Source organism: Syngnathus acus, chromosome 21, assembly GCF_901709675.1.
Source record: "Syngnathus acus chromosome 21, fSynAcu1.2, whole genome shotgun sequence".
NCBI classification, from domain to species: Eukaryota; Metazoa; Chordata; class Actinopteri; order Syngnathiformes; family Syngnathidae; genus Syngnathus; species Syngnathus acus.
This window is the reverse complement of record NC_051105.1, coordinates 3,402,134-3,422,129: the sequence shown is the minus strand read 5'-3', so window position 1 is coordinate 3,422,129 and position 19,996 is coordinate 3,402,134. Positions and strand designations below refer to the sequence as shown.

Sequence of the window (19,996 nt, the reverse complement as noted above, 5' to 3'; positions counted from 1 at the left end):
TTTTCATCTGTTTAAGTGAGAATAATAATCACAACTCAAAATTTACAAATTGACAGTTCCCAAAAGAAAAGGGAAAAAAAAAACAGTCACCAATATAGCCACCCTTCTTTTCAATAACAGCCACAAGCCTTCCATTCATGGAGTCTGTCAGACCTTCAGTTACAGTGGACGGTCAGCAATACAGATTAGTTACTATGTAGACAAAATAGTGTTGATTCTTATTAGCTTGTTTACATTACAATGCCAGCCACTCTAATCTTATCAGAGGTTTACACTGTTAGCTTTAGGTGTTTATTTTCTGTCCTATCCTCAATGTGTCTCGATGTAATTCCCATTGTGGCGTCGTGCCACCTCACCTTCGAGGCTCTCGTGGCTAAAGTTGCTCGGTTCACAGTTCCCGTCTTTGCTCTTAATCAATTACAAACAGCTGAATTATACTTATGCAGGAATCTGCACGTAGTCGGCAGGCATACAAGAACAAAAGCACGCATGATGAATCAATCCCTCTGCTAGAATCTGAGTCCTGGAACAGTCCCACCGGCATACGTGACTGATCATATTATGGCACTCTTTGATACTTCGGAGTTTTTGGAAGGATTTCTGATCCAAAAAAAAGAAAGGGGAAAACATTTTGTTGACTGCAGAGAAGTCTGGGTAAGTTGTCTTAAGTGACAGGAATGATCAGGGCCTCTACTTATTGGATGCATGGGAAAACACTTATTTGAATGAGGCAATGGTCAGTTATAAGTAAATAGAGGTGCCACAGATCAGGGATGTACAGTGAATACTATCGGTATTGGTCTGTGGAGAACAACAGTGAATCGACACTGCAGCTTGCACAGTAACGGTGGCCTCATCCATCTGAGGAGACAGATGGGGGTACTTCATCCCCTGCAGCCAACTGCTGACCAGTTAGACCATGACTCTATTGACTCACCCCCTCCCATGTCATGTTCCTGCGTCACCTGACTTCCAGCCAAGCCCCAATCAAGTAATTGCCAGCACCTGCTACAGCTCGTTAGGTCCCCTACTTAAACTCAGTGTATTCTGCCAGTGGTGGTCAGTTCGTCTGCTTACCCTGTCCGTGACACCACTGCTTTTTGTCCCCTGAACGAGCGCGCTTGCCAACTGCTTCCGTAAAGTGACTGACCACGCCTTGATCGCCGCCTGCCCCGACTACTTGCTCATCCCTTGACCACGCTACTGATCGCCGCCTGCCTCAGACTACGACTATATGCTGAGCTCTGCTGCTCAGCCACGCCAGCCAGATCGCAAGTCCAGCGTTCCACTTCCCCTTTCCCCCTTTACCATAAAGGATCGTGCTACATTTGGTCGCCCGGTCTCTGTTCCGTGACATCCCACCCCATTATGATCATCACCAGGTTGTTCCATCCAATTTCTATAGTCCTCATCTTCATTAAAGTCGCAGGTGCTGCCTGGAGTCAATCTCATCTGACTGGGCAAAAGTCAGTGTACACTAGTCACAGAATCCAGAGACAACATACAAACTCCACAGGTTGGATCAGCCGAGAGTCAAACACTATCGCAACCACAACTGCTTTGCAGATTTGTGAAATATTTGACCAACACAGTTATCCCTGACTGGCAGTCACTATCCCTGTGCTGTGTCAGTGGGAGGTGACCTCACCGTTTTAACACAGTCGCTTGAAAAGCAAATGGTTCAACCCTAGCAGTAGACTAGTGTGCCAGTGATCTATGGAGTATTTTAGGAAGCAGTCCTCTGCTGAGAAGAGCCTTCCCTTCATGGAGATTTTGTAGCCTTAAACTTGTTGCCCTGTTTCCTCTGTCCACGTTTCACCCAGCAGCACTAAGTACCTCCTCCTTTCCCCCCAGTCGCTCCAGTAACTCCGTTAAAAGGCTTAGATTAAACAGGATTAGCGCGTTCAAAGATCTTCTCTACCGGAGCCATCTGCCCAGGAAACGCCTTGTGAACACCATGTCACCCTGTCGCTGTTACCTTTGCAGGAAAACAGCAAGTTGTCGCTTGCTTCAAGTGTTGTGACCTTTTTCTGCACTGGGAGACTTCAAAACTATGCCAACTTGGAGGACATCATTGCAAAACCCAAGGGGAAGTGCTGCTTTGAGGATCTAAACAAGGATTTAAAATGTCCATCATGTGGAGATGTCTTTTATTTAGTTTAGTGCTCATGTTTTTGGACCTGAGGCCAGGTACGTATGATGACTTGATTGTTGGATTTCCTTTAAAAGTCAAGCCTGAGATATTCTTTGTATCTCCAATAGTCACCGCTCTGGAAGGATCCTCCATGGGTCCACTTGAGGTGGCACTTGGCGACAAAGCAGCGTCTTTCCAGCGTGTCCTTCGTGTATCCGACATCGTTGTATCCCGAGGAAGTCGTGTGGCTCTGTCCAGACGCAAACGCAACATCCTCTTTCCGAGCGGAGTCAAGCTGTGCGCCCAGGAGAGCGCCAAGCAGGTTGTTGCGAACCACCTCAGTTTCTTCAATCTCAGAGGTAAACCCATCATTTTTTCTAGACCTTCAAGACCTTTGCAATTATTCTGTCCTATTTTGGGTTTATTTCTTCTCCCAAAACAAGGGAACAACAAAAACTTGCCTGTTGCGTTAATGTGTTTGAAGATTACAAAATTAAATTCTTCTGGGTAAAATCTTGCAAGATTTGCAGAAGTCTTGTGTGATGATAAATTCAAATTTCGAATACTAGTAGAGTCTCAGCTATGATCTTACAGTTTCCACTCTTGCATGCATACAATCATGATTCCATGATTAGATTTAGAGTGGCAGAAACAGAAGCGTGACTTTCCAGGAGCTTCGACTGTACAGTATACTCTACTTGTCCACTTTCCTGTATTGACTTGGAAGTTCTTGTGTTCCCCATGTGTCTCTAGTGTGCCAGGAGACTATGTGGGAGGCTTTCAAAATCTTCTGGGAACGCCTCCCCGAGCAAGAGGAGTACCAGAGCTGGATGAACCAGTGTCAGGAAGGGCTAGTGACGGCGCGAGATATCGGTACCTACTTCAGCCAATCGGAGGAGCATCAGGGGGTGGTCAAAAAGGTATGTGGACAAGCTGATGTTAACATAACACGATCATGGGAAAATACCTAAACAAAGAGTGAACGAAAGAACTCGCCAAGAATGAACGAATAAACGAAAGCAGGCCAAATGCACAAAGAGGAAATTGTAAAAAATGCTGACAAATGCTTCAACATTAATAACGGCCCAATGGCTCGTGGCCACCAGCCAGATGTTTACTAATGGTGGCCCTCCTGGGTCACCATTAAGAAAACAACTTCAACTAACTTCCTGGCCCCCCATTTGTGATGTTAGGGTCCTTTTGTTCCAAAGGGCCACCCATCCCGAGTAGATTGATCCAGGTAGTCTGCTGAAGTGAGCAGAAGCTAGTGTTAGCAACACATTAACATTCGCCGTACGTCTCCTTGGAAGTCCCCTTGACCTCTCTCAACCCTTTCGGTGCTTCAGGTTGACACAGGGCGCAACAACAACAAACTCAGCTGGAAGCTATTATCTGTGCTAACCTTTCCTTCTTCTTCTCCACACATGCAGAAAATGTCCCTGCCTGGCTTGAAAAGGTAAAACCTCTCAATCATTTGTCAGCATCAAAACAATATGTTTGCACAATTGACTTTTTTATTTTTGCCTCCCTCTCGTAGTGAACCCACTGAGTCTGGACACCAGACATGCGGGTAAGGTCACATGACTTACCATTATTACAGTAGTTGTTCAAATTGTGGCTGTCATGCTTCAGTCAATCGCCATCTGAATAAATGAACACTGCACCTCAAATAAACACATTATATAATGCCATGATGATCCAGTTCTATAAATGCAGCTTATTTTCTGTTACAGGTAAATCATGTAATATATTACATACAATATAATATAATAATAATAATGCTTATAATGTTTATAAAAATGTGATAACCTAAAAATGATGTATTAGTGGAAATGTTGTCTTGTTGCTTAAGTTTATATCCATCCATCCATCCATCCATCCATCCATCCATCCATCATCCATTTTTTTAGCACACCGGCTCCTGATGTGACAATCGCCACCAAGGCTCCTGCCAACGAAGGTGAGCATCACCCAGCCTAGATACATACTTTATTGTTATGAAATTAATTACCATGTTAATGATTAATTATTAATATTATATCTTAACAATTCAGAAGACTTAGGGGAGACAGAAGACGTGGAGGAAGCACCAGTTGCCATTGTGCCAGAAATTGAGGTGAGTCTATGTGCTAAACATTAATATTGATATTTGACTTTTTTTCATAGGTGTTTGACACTGGTAGCATAGTAGCGCGCAGGTTCGATACCCAGTCAGTGCAACCATTCTCAGCCACTGCCTCTTCGCTCAGATAAAAATGGGCGGGTTGCATTAGGAAGGGCATTTGGCGTTGCTAGACTAAACAAAATCGGCGTACCAAACAAAACCATGCGACTGAGTTGCTGTGGCGACACGCTCTTCTACTTATTTATGTGTTGTATTTTTCTTGCACACAATTTCACAGCTGGACAATGATATTCCCGTGGAGCCAGTACCTGCGGCCGTGTTGGAGCAGGTGGTGGAGCTGAGTATCCTCCTCACAGGAGTCATGTACAACGATGACTTGGGCGACCAGAACTCGCTACACTATCAGACCCTCAGCAGACAGCTTGCTCAGAAGGTCTAAGACACACACACACACACGGATTATACAGGATATATTAGTGGTGTCAAAATTAATCGATTAATTGAGAATAAATTGTCAAATTAATCACCTCGTATTTTAACAATCGATTTATCGTTTAGAGACATTTTTTAATTTAAGGTTGTCCAAATCTTCTCATTCTTGCCTCTCCAAAGTCATGATTCTCTGATTTCTCTAGTCTTTCATAAAAGCAGACTGCTTTGTCTTTTGTGTTTAATCAAAATAAGACATTTGTAAACATCTGCTTTTACTTTGAATAACAATGACATCCATCATTCTGTGATATTGCTTAACCATTGTCTAGTTGTTCATTGATCTCTAAATAAGATCACATAAACAAAAATAATTGCATAATGAACAATAATTGTGGGAAACACTGTTTTTTAGTCGCTTTAATGCAAATAAATTATTATTCGATCAATCGATTCTATTTGATTATTCAACACAATAATTAATTATAAAAATATTTGATAATGACAGTGTGTGAGTGGCCAACTGTCTTTTTTTCTTGTTGTGATAGTCTGGTCCAAGTTTGGTTCCGAAGCCACACGTAGATGGATAAATTGATTTGAAACCGCACACACATTGATGCAGTTAACACAGAAACACATGGACTCTCACGCACACACAAACAAACACTTATCTTGTTGCACAATCGTTAAAGCACAGTTGTTTTGCAATGGGAATTTAATTTTTTATTCATTGTTGACTTCATAAATGTTGATGACTGTCAGTAAACCCCCCCCAAAAAACTGCCTTTTCCCAAATTCTTTTGGATTGATATTTTGCTCATCATATTTTGTATGAATGTGGAGTTATGAAGTTTAGTCCATATCGCCCAGCTGTATTGCAAACAATTAAATGCTCCTGTATTAGTGGCAGAAGGTACGACAGACTAAATCAGCTTTGAGTTCAATTTAACAAGCCCAGATTTAATACTAAGTAAAGTAAATAGTAAAAGTACAAATTTGCAGGTAAGTTGAGATGAACTCCTTACTTCAGCATTACTTCACTTTTTGTGATATTCTTCTCAGCTCAGTAATAATTTGGAAACCGTAATGTATGGAAATAATACAAACTAATATAAGTGTAGTTTCGCCCCATTAAAACTTTGCAAAACTATAAACTAAAAAATCATGTATTACTAGATTTAGAATCACAATATACCAGTTTAATTTATATGTAATTAATTACGCAACATTTTTTAAAAAACATGTATAAAATGATAATGACTGTTCATAATGCCAAATATTTATATTTGTGCACAATCATTTCTATTTTTTTGTCATTATGCAGTAGTGTACCAAATGAAGTGTCCAACTATAGTAACAAAGTGTGTTTGTGCAGATTGAGGACGCTCTGTCGGGACTTCCTGGTTACAAGAGTGTGTCTGTATTGGACTTCAGGTGAATTGTCTCTCACGTGGCTTCATCCCACTTCATCCCATTTGCGTCTGCTCCACTTTGTTTGCTACCATACACACTGAACAGAAGTGACATTTCTTTTAAAACGTTTTTTTCCTTGTTTTCATGGAGGCAGGCCTCACAAGGATTTGCAAGGGTGAGTTGGCCTGCGTTCACCTTGAACTGCCCCCAAAAAAACACACAGCTCCTTAAGCCTGTAGATCCTCAAAAGTGTGTACGTGTGTGTGTGTGTGTCTATAGCTGGGAGAGTATTGTGTAGTGCACGTGTTTCCTGCGTCTCGTTCGCTGCTTGTGCTAATGCTCTTAGGGAGCGTGCTGTCACCTGTTAAGGTGGATCAGCAGGGAGGCTCGAGGGGACGGTGAGAACATTTATTCTAGGTTTAGCACCTGAAGATGACGATGCTCTGATTTTGCAGCGGTGATGTCATCAAGATCGTGTGACTTTCAGAGAGGCAAAAACAATAAATGAGTGTCTCAGATGAGTGCAAAGTAGGTCAGAGTGGACAACTCCCAGTAGTCATCCAAGGCTGATAGATGACTTTTTCCTCTCCAAAGCCTCTTTGGACGTGTCCTGCGCCATTAGCTCAATAATGATCGTTGCGCTGACTCAAGTCAGTCAATTGGCAGTCAAGTCGGGAGTCAATTGGCCGAGTCATTCGTCAAGGCTGAGCGATGAACAACTCTTTTAACAGTCTTTAGCGTGTTCAGTCACATGATGAGACACCCCTCTGCCGTACATTATTTGTTTCAGCAAAAATCAAATAGATTTTTCTGCATATTTCTGGGACAGATGGTGTGCCGCCTGCCGCCAAGTGGGATTTTGAAGGGGGCGTGTGGCGTAAAGTGTTTGAGAATAGCTGTTTTTATTTTGGGAATGGGGATGCGCCAACTCTATTTGGATCATGATGGTGGTGCATGGACGGGAGGCTTTTCTTTGCCCGACCGGGGGTCACCTGGGGCCCCAACTCTGGAGTCAGGCCTGGAGGTGGGGCTCGATGGCAACCCCTTATGATGAGGAAAAATAAATGAAATGTGGGTTGTTTTTACGCTATTTCATTCATGTTTTTCATTACCTATAACCTAGTGAGTCATCAGTGAAATTCTCCTCAGAAGACAAGAACTGTGTTTCTTTTGACTAATATTGGCTGTTATTGACCCAGGCTGGACGGCATCGTGGTGGACTACGCCGTCACCCTGGTGGTGGACGACGCGGGCATCAGCAACAACCAACTGGACTACCTTACCTTGCAGTCCAACCAGGTGGAGAACTCGTACCGCGAGGTCAAGGAGCACCCAACGCTGGTCTACGCCATCAGTGAGCTCAAGACCTTTGTGACCGAGGACCTCCTGAAGGGCGCTCTGGAGAGTGGTGAGGGGCGCCTGCACTATAACAGCGCAGCCAGCTACAGTACTTGTGAAGGCGCTCGCGCTGCCGTCCAACGCAAACTTTTGCGTGTCACCCGAGACACTCGGCAGACAGTGCAGCGACATGACGACATGATGCTTTTGCCACTTGAGAAAACATTCTGAAGCCTTCATCTGTTTCTTATTTGTCTGCTCTCATTGTCAGAGAGGACAGAAGCAAAAAAAAAAAAAGGGGGCCATATTTAATGAACAAATAACAGTGGCAAGTTTTTGGGAAAGCATAAGCCGACTGCGCTGCGGTTTGGGTCCTTGTCACCAACTGCACCGCAAAGACAGGAGGACAAGAAATGGGAGACGCTGGGGATTTTTACTCAGTTCACGCCAGGCTTTTGTGTCAGCCTTGGGAAGATGTAGAAAGGCCGCACACATCGACTCACTGAGAAAATTATAGTCTCTGCTGCAGCACCTGAAATTTAACGGACAATTGATTTGTGATTTATTAGCGATCAATCGCAGTTATAGTCGGCTGCTTTCTAAAATTCAGCAGGTATAAGCTCTATCTTTTACTGGACTCGTCGTGTGCATATCATTGTGTGACCATCCCATTCAAAATTTCCCTGTGATTGATGACCAATTTCTGATGCATTAAGGTACCAGTGGCTTTTTTATGGGTGAAAAGTGTTGATGCACAGCAGCTGATATTCTTTTTCAGTTAGGTAAACACTGACAGGGTTGTTGCCTGACTTCGGAAGTCATTCAAGTGTCATCTTGTACTCATAATGATGTCTCTCCTGCTTCCATAGAGCCCGCGTCCATCCACACCACAAGAGAAACCTCGGTGAGTGGCTGCAAGCACACACACGTCAATCCGTGTATTTCCCATTACGCTTATTCTGTTCGGGGTCGAGGGTGCGTCACGTAATTAGCCGTCAGAAAATGCGACAAAGTGAAATGTGCCAAGTAATGGTGCTATTAGGAAGATGAAGAAAGGCAGACAGCTTACCTGCTGTGCACAGCAGAGATCATGATGGGAAAGCCAGCCCTAACTCAGCCTTCCCGTTTAACGGCACAACGCAAATTACAACTGTCTGTGTGTGTGTGTGTGTGAGTGACTTTTTCAAAGGTCCCATGCCATCAAATTTCTTTCTCACTCTTAAAAGGTTAAAAGTTCAAATGATTCTGTGACCACCTTAAGTAATTTGAAATGCAAAGGCCTCCAAATGCCTGATTTAAGGCAAGAATTAATTGCGTGGTCATGGAACAATTCGTACGTCACGGCACTACTAAATTAAAAAATACACGTAAATAGAAAAAAATGCTCTGCATGTGTATTGTGAATCCAGCCATAGACCGTGAGGATGTGTGACATGAACCTGTAGTTAATGTCAGACATGCGCTCGGGCCGTAGCATCGGCCATATCACCAGCTCACCAGGTAACAGGGATGAGCGCACTAAGGTGAGGGATGAATCGGATTACTTTGTTTATTGTTGTAATAATCTGCTGCTATTCTCGGGTCAAGCGATACCATCTAACGTCTGACTTCACTTATGCGGTGGAGCCTTTCAGGGCTGCTCTAAATAACGTCTGGTGGTTGACTTCATTTAAACCCATAATTCCATGAAGTGAAAAAAAATGTTGAGATGTAAATAAAAGCTGAAAGCAAATCCTTGATTCGGATGATTGCAGTGCTTTTTCAGACATTCTTTGGAAAATATCATTTTATTACAATATTGATGACGGGATCACGTTCCATAAACTTTGGCCTGGGCACAAAAACAGATTAACTTGGTGGGACGGTAAAAGGACCCGTGATGGAAACACAGATGCACTACAAACGAATTATTGTCAACAAAAACTGACATGCAACATAGGAAGGGGCATCCATAACAGGCATAACAGTAAAGATTGTAAAGGTTCCCAGGGGCCACAAGGCTACAGTCTGCCCCAACCCTGGACTAATCTAAAACTTGAAAGAAAACTAAAATCCTCAAAGCCTTGGGGTATGCACAACTCCCCCAACCTGCACACTTTGCCTCACAAAAATACAATTTATTATGCTTAAAAATGTTTTCATTCTATCAGGCTAAAATGTTTTTTACAAAAACGTTTTTCATAAGTCCCAGAAGTAAAAATTTTTTCTTGCAGAAATACGACCCTTTTCCTTTGGTATGGCTCACCATCATTACTTTGAATTTATAGCGAAAGCAGAGCTTCTCCAAATGTTTGACTCTCGTGTGTGAGGCCAGAATTGTGTCAGCATTAACTTTTGCTTTATACAACCAATTAAAACATCGTACACATATTACAAGCGCATGAATATGTTTGCATATAAATTATTATAATGGAAGCCACAGTGGTGAATTCCAGATAAGTCGTTAGCGAACATGCTGAACCCATTTTGTCATGACGCGTTGTGTTAAGACACACTGGGTTGGATTACGTGAACACACACATGCATGCTACAATAATTGCTTTTAATGTGACTTTTTTTTTGGAATTTTTAATTACTTTTAATTTGACTTATCTTTGGAATTTCCAGGAGTTTCCTGAAAACGGTACACTGACGCATGGATAGGGCTTGTTGATGCAAAACAGATGTCACATGGCTACTGCATCCTTGAACAAGCTGTTGGTTTTTAACAACATCATGTTTGTGATGCAGAATGAGGCAGCCAATGTTCTCATCATGGATGACGTCAAGAGAGACCAATTGCTGCCTGAAAGCGCAGAAGGAGACACGGTGGAGACATCTGAAAGCGACATTGTTGTCCTAGAGGAGAGCTCTGAGATATCTCCACCCGTTGTGGTTGCGACCGCTTCGTCTGAGACTGGCAGTGAGTCTTTATTGTCAAACCACATTCTCGCAATGTGAAAATCATGTTTCGAAAATTTCCTGGGAACTAATTTGGGCACAGTTAGGGTGCGAAGTGTTCCAAGTCCATACGACAGTACATGGATGAGCTAAACCATTGCTGGTTTATAATCATTGCAGGGCCCGATTCAAAGACTATGGGCTGACCATATGTGGTCGCACAAAGTTTCACTGAATGTATTTGTTTCAGGCATCAGGGAAGAAGATCTGCTTCTGGAGAACACCGTGCAGACCACCGCTGCAGATAATCCCGCAGACAAAGACCAGGAGGAGCCGCCCCCCTCCGAGGATCAAGATACTGTCACATTGCCTGAACCACCAGTGGTGGTGGAGGCCTCAGGCACAGGTGACCTGGACAACCTCCTGGGGCCAGATACAACTCTAGCAACGGAAGACATTGAAGACGTGGTTGTTCTGGAAGAGAAGCATCTGGACAATGGTGTTGACACAGAAGACCTTCTTGTTAGTGAAACAGCAGAAGACAACTTTGTTCCTGATGTAGTGAGTGAGGAACTTGAAGTCGATTCTAAACATCCTGAGGGACCTTTAGTTGAAGAAGCTGGTATCGATGAAGCAACGGAGAGTGGAGGGCAAACTCCTGAGGAAGCACCAGCCTCACCCCCGGTATCCCTTGAAGAACCACTAGAAGCTTCTGAGATCGCCAGTGACGATATCGCAGAAGACGACATCTTGTTGGTAAACAGGAATGCACCTGAATCATCAGTTAGCGTTCCTTTGAGCCCCTCCCAACCGACTGCAATGTCCGCCGAGGACGAGATACCTTTCATGAGTGGAGCTGATGTCAACACAGCTGTGGAGGGTCAGGATGACATCGTTATGCTTTCAGCCGTGGAGGTAAGCTTGAATGTGATGCTGGAGGTAAGAAGGTTGATACTGGTTGACAACCAATTTGATTGACTGACAAGAAACTCCATTGTTCCTTAGATCCAGAACAGTGCTGACAATGATTCTCCCATCGAAGACCTCACTTATGATGTTCTCAATTATGGCTCAATCAATCAGACAGAAGAAGGCAGCACGGAATTCCCCTTCAGCATATCACAGGGCACCGATCCAGCCAGCATCGCCATGCCGGCCAATCCCGGTCGAGCGCTCATGGTGTTCTTCAGCTTGAGGGTGACCAACATGATTTTCTCTGAGGATCTCTTCAACAAGAGTTCACCAGAGTACAAAGCATTGGAGCAGCGCTTCCTAGAGCTGGTACATTAAAAAAAGAAAAATCACTTGTGGTAATCTGTTTTCACTAACAAGTGTTCAATTTTGTCTTGCAGCTTGTGCCCTACCTCCAGTCCAACCTGAGTAACTTTGAGAACTTGGAGATCCTAAACTTCCGCAATGGAAGCATTGTGGTCAACAGCCGGATGAAATTTGGCAAGCCCGTGGCTCAGGGCGTCACCACCACCGTCTATCTGATCCTGGAGGACTTCTGCAACACAGCCTACCAGACTATGAACCTGGCCATCGATAAGTACTCCCTGGACGTTGAATCAGGTTAGTGCTTTACTGCGGGATGACTAGATTGTCATCTATCTGTCTTCTAGAGAGCGTGTAAGATTTAAAGTGTCATGGCTGGTTGGTATAATATCACATTTTGTCAGTGACATAATGTAGAAATGTTAAATATGGGTATTTCCATGGTTACATGGTTTTGGAATGTGGGAGAAAGTAGGTGCAAATTCCACACGGGAAGGCTGGATCCCGGGTTCAAACCTTTGAACAAACCTCTATAAGGCGGATGTGCTAACCACTAATCCACCATACTGTCAACCTCACTTAAAAAAATTGGCAAAGGCTGCAGCAGTGACATCAAACATGGCGTCAACCAGAGTGGGTTGAGTAACTCACCACTGGACATCAAAAGCCACCGTCACACCCATGAAGTCACCCTGGAAAACATGTCTTTACGTAATATGAGACCATGAGTCCGTTTCTATGATCCCTTTCCTGAAAATGGTGAATCATGTTTTGTTTGCTATGCGGACTGTCAAAGTCTTTCTAAATCACATGCTTTGCAGACAGCTGAGGTCACAAAAAAACATGACTAAGGTCTTTTTTTCCTGGTCATATGTTCTTCCCCTGTTGCAATAAGGTTTGAACACATGCTGGCTTTCTTTTGCAGCTTCCTTGCTGATAGAACCAACATGGCTAGTGTGCTTATTATTTCAACGGAAAGCCATCTTGTTCTTGCAGAAACAGAAGACAACTGTTAAAAATCATCTTTATCGTTTTGTTGCAACGCAATTTGTCCATTGAGCATCAGCAAGCGTTTTCATATTATTTCCACTGGACTACTCATAAAATAGGGACTGTACAGGTCCAATATTTTGGGAGCTTTTACAATTCGAGGGTAGAATTACCACCATAGCAAACTGAACTAAATTGCGACCAGTTCGCCAACACGAGTGGCAAAAGGTCACGTCTTCTCATTTATGTGCTGAGAGAGAACACATGTGTACGAAATGTGTTTTTGATCCACTTTGACACTTACTGCATAATAACATTCCTGCGGTTGTTCGACTTGCAGGCGACCAGGCCGACCCGTGCAAGTTCCAGGCATGTAACGAGTACGCCAAGTGCAAGGTGAACAAGTGGTCGGGCGAGGCCGAGTGCGTGTGCAACGCTGGCTACTTCAGCGTGGACGGTCTGCCTTGTCAGAGCATCTGCGAGCTACGCAGCGACTTTTGCCTCAACGATGGCAAGTGTGACATTATCCCTGGCCAGGGAGCCATCTGCAGGTGGGTGGAGATTAGGGGAAAATGATCCGTGTGTGTGAGTGGGTCAGGCGTGCACGTTCGCAGGATTTTGAAGCTTAAAAGCACGTCTCGCCTTTTGCATTGACACATGCAGGAGAAAAACAGAACGGCTCCTGCTGCTATAATATTTGCTTGAGAATCCAATGTCCCTCCTTCCTTTCCAACACATACTGAGAAAGCATCAAAATTACATACAACTTAATTTATTTGAGTTCTCAGAATACTGCTACTTTTTCCACGCACAATGACGACATCATTCACATCAGAAAAATAAACGCCTACTTCAAATAGATGGCTTTGTAAGTATTTAAGTTCCTACATGGACATTAAATAGTTACGTATCAAAACATGGGCTTAAAAAAAAAAACAAGAAAATGAGGACAATATTACTAAAGAAAAGTTATTTATCAATAGAAGAGAATAGACTAGAAAATTTGACTTGGCAATATGTCTGAAAACAAGTAAACACAAAATAAACACATCATAAACCTATAATATAATAGAAAGGCAAGTTACAATACCCTATTAAAAAGTTTAAGAAATACAAAAATTGAATTGAAATGCTTATTCATCAAAACTGCTTGCTCAGAAGCAAAATCTTGGCAGATAAAGAACAAGCATATTTTGCCTTGATTTGAGATATAAAGACTTTACATTTTACAATGTTACCTGCTGGGCTCTAATGAAGTCTGTTGCTACACAAAACAGCAGCACCTTTAGAGGCATGTGATCAGTCTCTGAGATGAACAACAGTGTGGGGTCATGTCATATTAACATCTAGCTTGCACAGTATTAAAGATGATTTTATGAAATCACATACACAACGTACATGGATCTACTGCCTAATAGTGAAATGTGTGGTATCCATTTTGATTCCCTTTAAAATTTGGTAAACACTGTTTGTAGGGATTATAATTACATGTTAAAGGACTGCTGTGCCTCAGGTATCTATTTGCCCTAATTCAGTTTTGTTATGTCTGTACATGTGGTTAACCTGATAAAGGGGGTGTTTTTTTTGGAACATGTGGTTGTTGTGCTCAATGTGGTCCTACCCGAATAATTATGAACAGACCCGCTGGAGGGTCTAAGCCAAACAAAACCTTTTGTCTCACACCAAAATACACATCATAAAGTACTTAATTATCTTAGGTACTGTATAGTAAACAAATAATGGCTGATCTCACATTTTTAACATTTACTGCCACACCAGTAAAACATATCAATCAACCCCAATGAACATAATGTAAAATGTTAAAACATTCACACATTCAAGCTAACATACTATTCTTTTTTTTTATTTTTTTTTATATAGAAGCTAGCCTATCAGTATACTACATTCCCTACATAGTGCTGCTCCTTATCAGACAGCCCAAAATAGATGGACTCAAATGCATGACACTCGGTTCACAAAAAAGATGCTAAATACAGGGTGAGAGTTCTATCACGCTAATGGAAAATACAGAAACTAAAAGCTACCCAAATACAACAAATTTATTCTCAAAATTTTGTTCAAATTCCATCACTTTAGATTTTCTAAAACCAAAATGAATGTACCATGCATGTCCTTCCCAGGTGTCGTGTTGGAGAAAACTGGTGGTACAGAGGAGAGCACTGTGAGGAGTACGTATCGGAGCCTCTGGTGGTTGGCATTGCCGTGGCCTCAGTGGCTGGATTCCTTTTGGTGGCTTCCGGAGTGATCTTCTTCCTCGCCAGGACTTTACGGGATCAGTACGATAAGGATGAGTCAGAGGACCCAATACGGTAAGGGAACCTTTTCACAACATTACCATTTGTGACAAACGTTCTTGTATCCATCCCATTATCCAATACCCCAATGGCCTGAAACTTAACTGTTCCAATTGTGCTTTGGCCCATGAATTGTACTGTACCATGACCACCATAAATGGTTAAGACTTTGCCAGGGCCAAAGTGCTTGAGTATACAGCTTGCCTGGTATGGGTGTGCAATAAATGCTTAAAAAAATTGAAGACTTACATTAACATAATGGGTTTCAGAAAGAATCTATCTGGTTATTTTGTTTAAGGGATCGGATTTAGTGGAGACTCTCGTGGCTGAACTGGCAGCTCGCCACAACACAATCCTTCACTTATCTCTATTCATCAGCCCTTTTTTGGCAGCCACACAAAACAAGGCACATTCTTTGTCTATCTACAAGTGATGTGTGTGATAGTGCCGCCTGTGGAGAAAAACTGCTAATCTCATCTGATTAACTGCTCCAATAGGATGTTGATTTGTATTAAGTATTAGGTGTTAAAGCAATTGTCCTTGTTATAGTCTGGAGTGCGGTTTAGGCTTAGAGGAATTATTCAGCATTATTCAGGGGAATTAAAAGTACATGTATTGTAAGTCATTCTTTTGCTTCTTTTGCTATTTTTTGTTGTTGTAGAGTGCTTTTTCATCTATAGTTTTCCCTGGGGTGTTTGCAGATCTTAACAAAATAACAGAAATCCAATCATTTGCTCACAGGATCATATCAAGGTTTCTTGCCACTGATTCAATTGATTCCAAACCAACTGGTTGATTTAGGTCCTAACACAATTTGATTACCGTGTTAACGCCTGAGCAAAAAGAACAAATGTAATCATTTGCTAGCTGGATTTGAATTTTCTGTTTTCACCACATCCAGAGTTAATTTGTAACCGATTGGTCCACACCAAGTTCGATTACCGTGTGCATGTCTGACCGTTGCAACTATGCTAAGGCCAAAAAAGGGAAACATTCCGACCATCCTATGGCCAAAGAACTGTCTGATTTTAACCCTGATAAGTTGAAGAAAGTGTATCATTACAAGTAAAATGATGATACAGTTAAGAAGGAAGTATAATGTTATAAAGGAGCTGCTCCCATATAAGCCACCCAAGGAACAAGGAAATTTACCAATGCAATTGAAATTGGGCCAAAGTACAGTACCAACTAATCTCGAGCCAATAAAAGTATTTTACAAAAATGCAACGGCCACAAAAGCGTACCCCCACAACCACGCTACGGCTGGAAAATTTACTGCATTGAAAAGGTTGCTTATATGAAAGAAGCCCCTGTGTTATGATTCTCTGCAGACATGCAGAGAGCGTTCCATCACTTGAGAGGGCGACCAAGTACAACCCCATGTACGAGAGCGAAGCCACCACCGGCTACAGCCACTACTACCGCCGCTACCCCGAAGCTCCTGTCTACAGCAGCGCCAGCGCCGAAGCTTCCACCGACTTCAGCAGCGAGGAGATCCGGCACATCTACGAGAACAGCGAACTGACCAAGGAGGTGAGTCACCGTGCAGTATCAGACCTCTGACTCAAATGTACACTTTTATCTCCATGTAATGTCATGTTCCTTTCCAACAGGAAATTCAAGACAGGATACGCATCATCGAGCTCTACGCCAAGGACCGTCAGTTTGCTGATTTCGTGCGGCAGCATCAAGCGTAAACAAACATCATATCCTTTAGCATATACTTGTTCACCCTCCATTCCCCATAAAAAGCCTTGCAATGTGTTTCTATTATTAGCCATTCTCAAGTGTGTGTTTTTCTGCAGTGTTCTGGATACCCGAAGAGAAAGTTCTTCTGCACAGACATGAAACAAAAAGGTATTTCTCGTTAATGTGTCTCCCCAGAGTGCCGTTCAAAATAAAAATCGGCCTTTTTACAACCCTAAATAAAAAACATGATGAAAACACAAGATAATAGAAAATAAATCGATGGTGGTCCAATGAAAAGCTTGTATTGTCACCACATAATGCCCTCTATATACTTTACTAAGTCAGAGTGTGGTGTAGACTGAAGTGCCAGGTCACCAGTTGGCTGTGAGACAGTCAACTAGTGTTTTTATTGCGGTTCGTACAAGGATTTTGTACCTCCAGCGGTGCCAAGGTTAGTCGCCTTCTGGCTGCAACTTGGCATTTCAACTACAAAAGTAATAATTGCATCCCCCTGGCAGATTACATTTTTGTAAATACAACTAGATTTGACCAAGGCCAAAAGATAAAGAAACTAATTCTGTCCAACTGGTTTGATTGTAAAAAAATGATTACATTCTTGGAGATACTCTTCCTCCAGTACATTGTGTGCTTTTGAAAATGAGGGTCAACTGCCACACAGAAAGCGCACCATTTGGCCTCACTACAAACAGACTAAAAATCACTATAATAGCTGCTGTTAGTTGCAGAATGAGTCAATTATAAATAAAGCCCTTCTTCAAATAGACACATTGCTAAAAATGGCTAATAATTATTTTTGCTCCAGTAAACGGCAGTATGCTACTTATTTGTCAAACCAAGCAGCAAATGGACCGACCAGCAAGCAACCAAATCAAGTCAACATAACGGTGTACCAATTTGACCTGTTTTTTTGTTTTTCACAGAATAACATCTCTGTATTCCAAAGACCTGTTCTGAGCATTCAAATACGGTCCGTCACCCAGGACACCTTCACCTCTTTCCATGTCTGCAATCGTCATTGCATAAGACGTGGGAAGCAGTTGCAGACTGTCCTTTCTCTCTCTTCCTTCCTCGGTGCCTTCTGCTGGAAATGTCCCTCCATGGAAAATGTGCTTAATCTTGAAATGTTGTTAAATGGATGAAACTGAAGAACTTCAAACAATGCTCATGTACACACAGTAACATAGTGCAACAGATTTTCTTCTTTTGTGCGTTTGTGACGCTCAAATTGAGCTGAAAGATGCTGAGTTAGCTGAAATTTAGTGGATGGTGCTATGCTCGTTGATGTTTTAAATGTAGTCTACCATCTAGCATCAAAGTGACACGTTTGGATAAACTCTTGTCTAATAGAGTAGCTTGCGTCAAGGTGGCCAAATATTGTCTCTCGTGGAAAGGTTTTGCCGACGTTTCAAGGCCCCATCGAACCAGATGCCCGGACATGTTTTGCCCGTTTTATCAGCGGCATCCAGAAATAAGTGAAAACACATTTTGCCGGGGGGGGGGGAATGTTTAGAACAAATGGTGGGCTTTCGTATGTCACTGCTAAAGAATGGGGAAAAGGGGCAAAACACTTGAAGGTTAGCAGCAATTCCTTCTTAATGCGACTACCAGTTTGGCCCTGTCATTGTGTTTTCTTTGGTTTTTCTCTCACATTCCACCCTTGGACGCGTTACACTCCATCAGTGTTCTTCTGCTGAGCAGTAAATCGTAGCTGTCCCACTTCATTACGATGTTTAGCTTGCTTTAGAAAACTACATGCACGCACACACACACATGCACATGCACACACACTAACTTGATGAACACCATACTTTTAGCTACCACTCACTTACTTGGTACAACGGAACCTCTAAAGTCCAATCAGATTGCACAATTGGGACAGTGACCCTGTTTGAACGTCAGTCCAGCAACGGGCAACAGCGCGTCACTCAAAAGCACACTAAGATTGACTTTGAATATTCATCTATTTTCAATACCATTAAGTTGACCTATCAGCCTACCCTTCATGCACACCGTCACTGCGCGGGAATCGATGCAACGCTGCCCGCACAAAAGTCGGGCGAGTGTACCCCTACACCTTCAGCTGCTTCGCTAGAGAATAATATTTTGAAAATAGGATGGTCATAAAATTGGACGAACTAATTGTTCCAATAAATTAAAAAAAAAAAAAAAAAAAAGATTAATTTGTTACATCTTCCAATAATCTAGAAGACATTTTTATGATTAGTGTTTAGCTTTATTTTTTTTTTAAATAAATGAATGAATGAATAAATAGTCATTTTACTAAGTTACAATTGCTTGTTTTATTATGAGCAGCAGTTGACTTATTTTTTTATACTTTATTGCTTTTACTAAAGATGGGCATGATTGATTAATTGGTCAGAAGGAATTCTGGTGATATGGATTTTTATTTCTCCATTTCCAAATAAAATGTAAGCATTATCTTTTACCCGTGAACCATCAAGATGATTTTGTCAACCCCCATCCCTGGTTTTGATATTTTGCCTCCATTTACTTACATTCATTTTCGATTTACCTGTACATTAAATACAATTTGAACGATTGTCCAAGAATGTTAAAAAATTGCAATGCATGCCGATTTTCATTTTCTGAATTCACTATGGGTTCCAAAGCAGCATTTTTGTCCAACGTGTTCAACTTTAGAGGTTCCTTTCTAAAAGTTTGTCTCATTTCAAGCAAAGGCCACCATAGACAGACTTTCATTGCTGCACAGTTGAGTACACGGTCTCATGTTATAACTGTTGAAAATATTAATTAGGATGCACATCCCAAATGTTTCATGATCTAACCATGTACTTTTTATACTCTTTATCCAACCATGTCTTTCCATACTGTGCAGCTGTTTCAATGCCATGTGTGTAAAATATAATGCTTTGTAACACATCAAACTTTCTGTGTCACACTTGGCTTGATGCGCTCTGACGGGTTGAAGAATTAGCAGCTAATCCTAGAAAACGGATTAGCCTCAGGGCTGTGGATTAACGGCCCCGCCTGTGGCCGTGACGGTGTCTAAAACCCTGCGCCTCCTGTTAATCGGCCTACGTCACACACACATGCACGCGTGTAAACACTGAATGTGTCACACAGTGTGGTGCAAGCGTGCGGATGTGTTGGTGTTGCAAGGGACAAACAAATGGACGCAGATGTGCCTATTGTTTAGTTTCCTTGCAATGGCGTCAGTCACACAGCAGGAACAAAGACAAATGAGATTGATTTAAACCCTGTAAACAGTCTATTTTTCTTTTTAGTTGAACCTCCAAAATCGATTCAAAGGAGATTCAGCAGGATGGCACAAAATGTTGATGCTGGATGACCCACAGCAGGCAAAAAAATAAAATAAAAGAATAATAAGCAAAAAAACAGAATAGT

General features: G+C 42.2%; 1 protein-coding gene across 1 annotated transcript; it reads left to right on the top strand.

Moving 5' to 3' along the window:
* The first annotated feature begins 1,767 nt into the window (after nucleotides 1-1,767).
* On the top strand, nucleotides 1,768-18,330 carry impg2a (interphotoreceptor matrix proteoglycan 2a). The gene is made up of 22 exons (XM_037239846.1): nucleotides 1,768-2,190; nucleotides 2,263-2,493; nucleotides 2,888-3,054; nucleotides 3,565-3,590; nucleotides 3,672-3,704; nucleotides 4,045-4,094; nucleotides 4,189-4,250; nucleotides 4,537-4,692; nucleotides 6,064-6,122; nucleotides 6,256-6,276; nucleotides 7,301-7,509; nucleotides 8,309-8,343; nucleotides 10,170-10,341; nucleotides 10,570-11,234; nucleotides 11,325-11,600; nucleotides 11,672-11,891; nucleotides 12,925-13,135; nucleotides 14,726-14,914; nucleotides 16,231-16,432; nucleotides 16,513-16,592; nucleotides 16,705-16,756; nucleotides 17,530-18,330. Exons 1-21 carry the CDS (start codon nucleotides 2,127-2,129, stop codon nucleotides 16,745-16,747), a joined length of 3,171 nt encoding a protein of 1,056 aa, XP_037095741.1. The 5' UTR covers nucleotides 1,768-2,126; the 3' UTR covers nucleotides 16,748-16,756; nucleotides 17,530-18,330.
* Nucleotides 18,331-19,996: the final 1,666 nt, after the last annotated feature.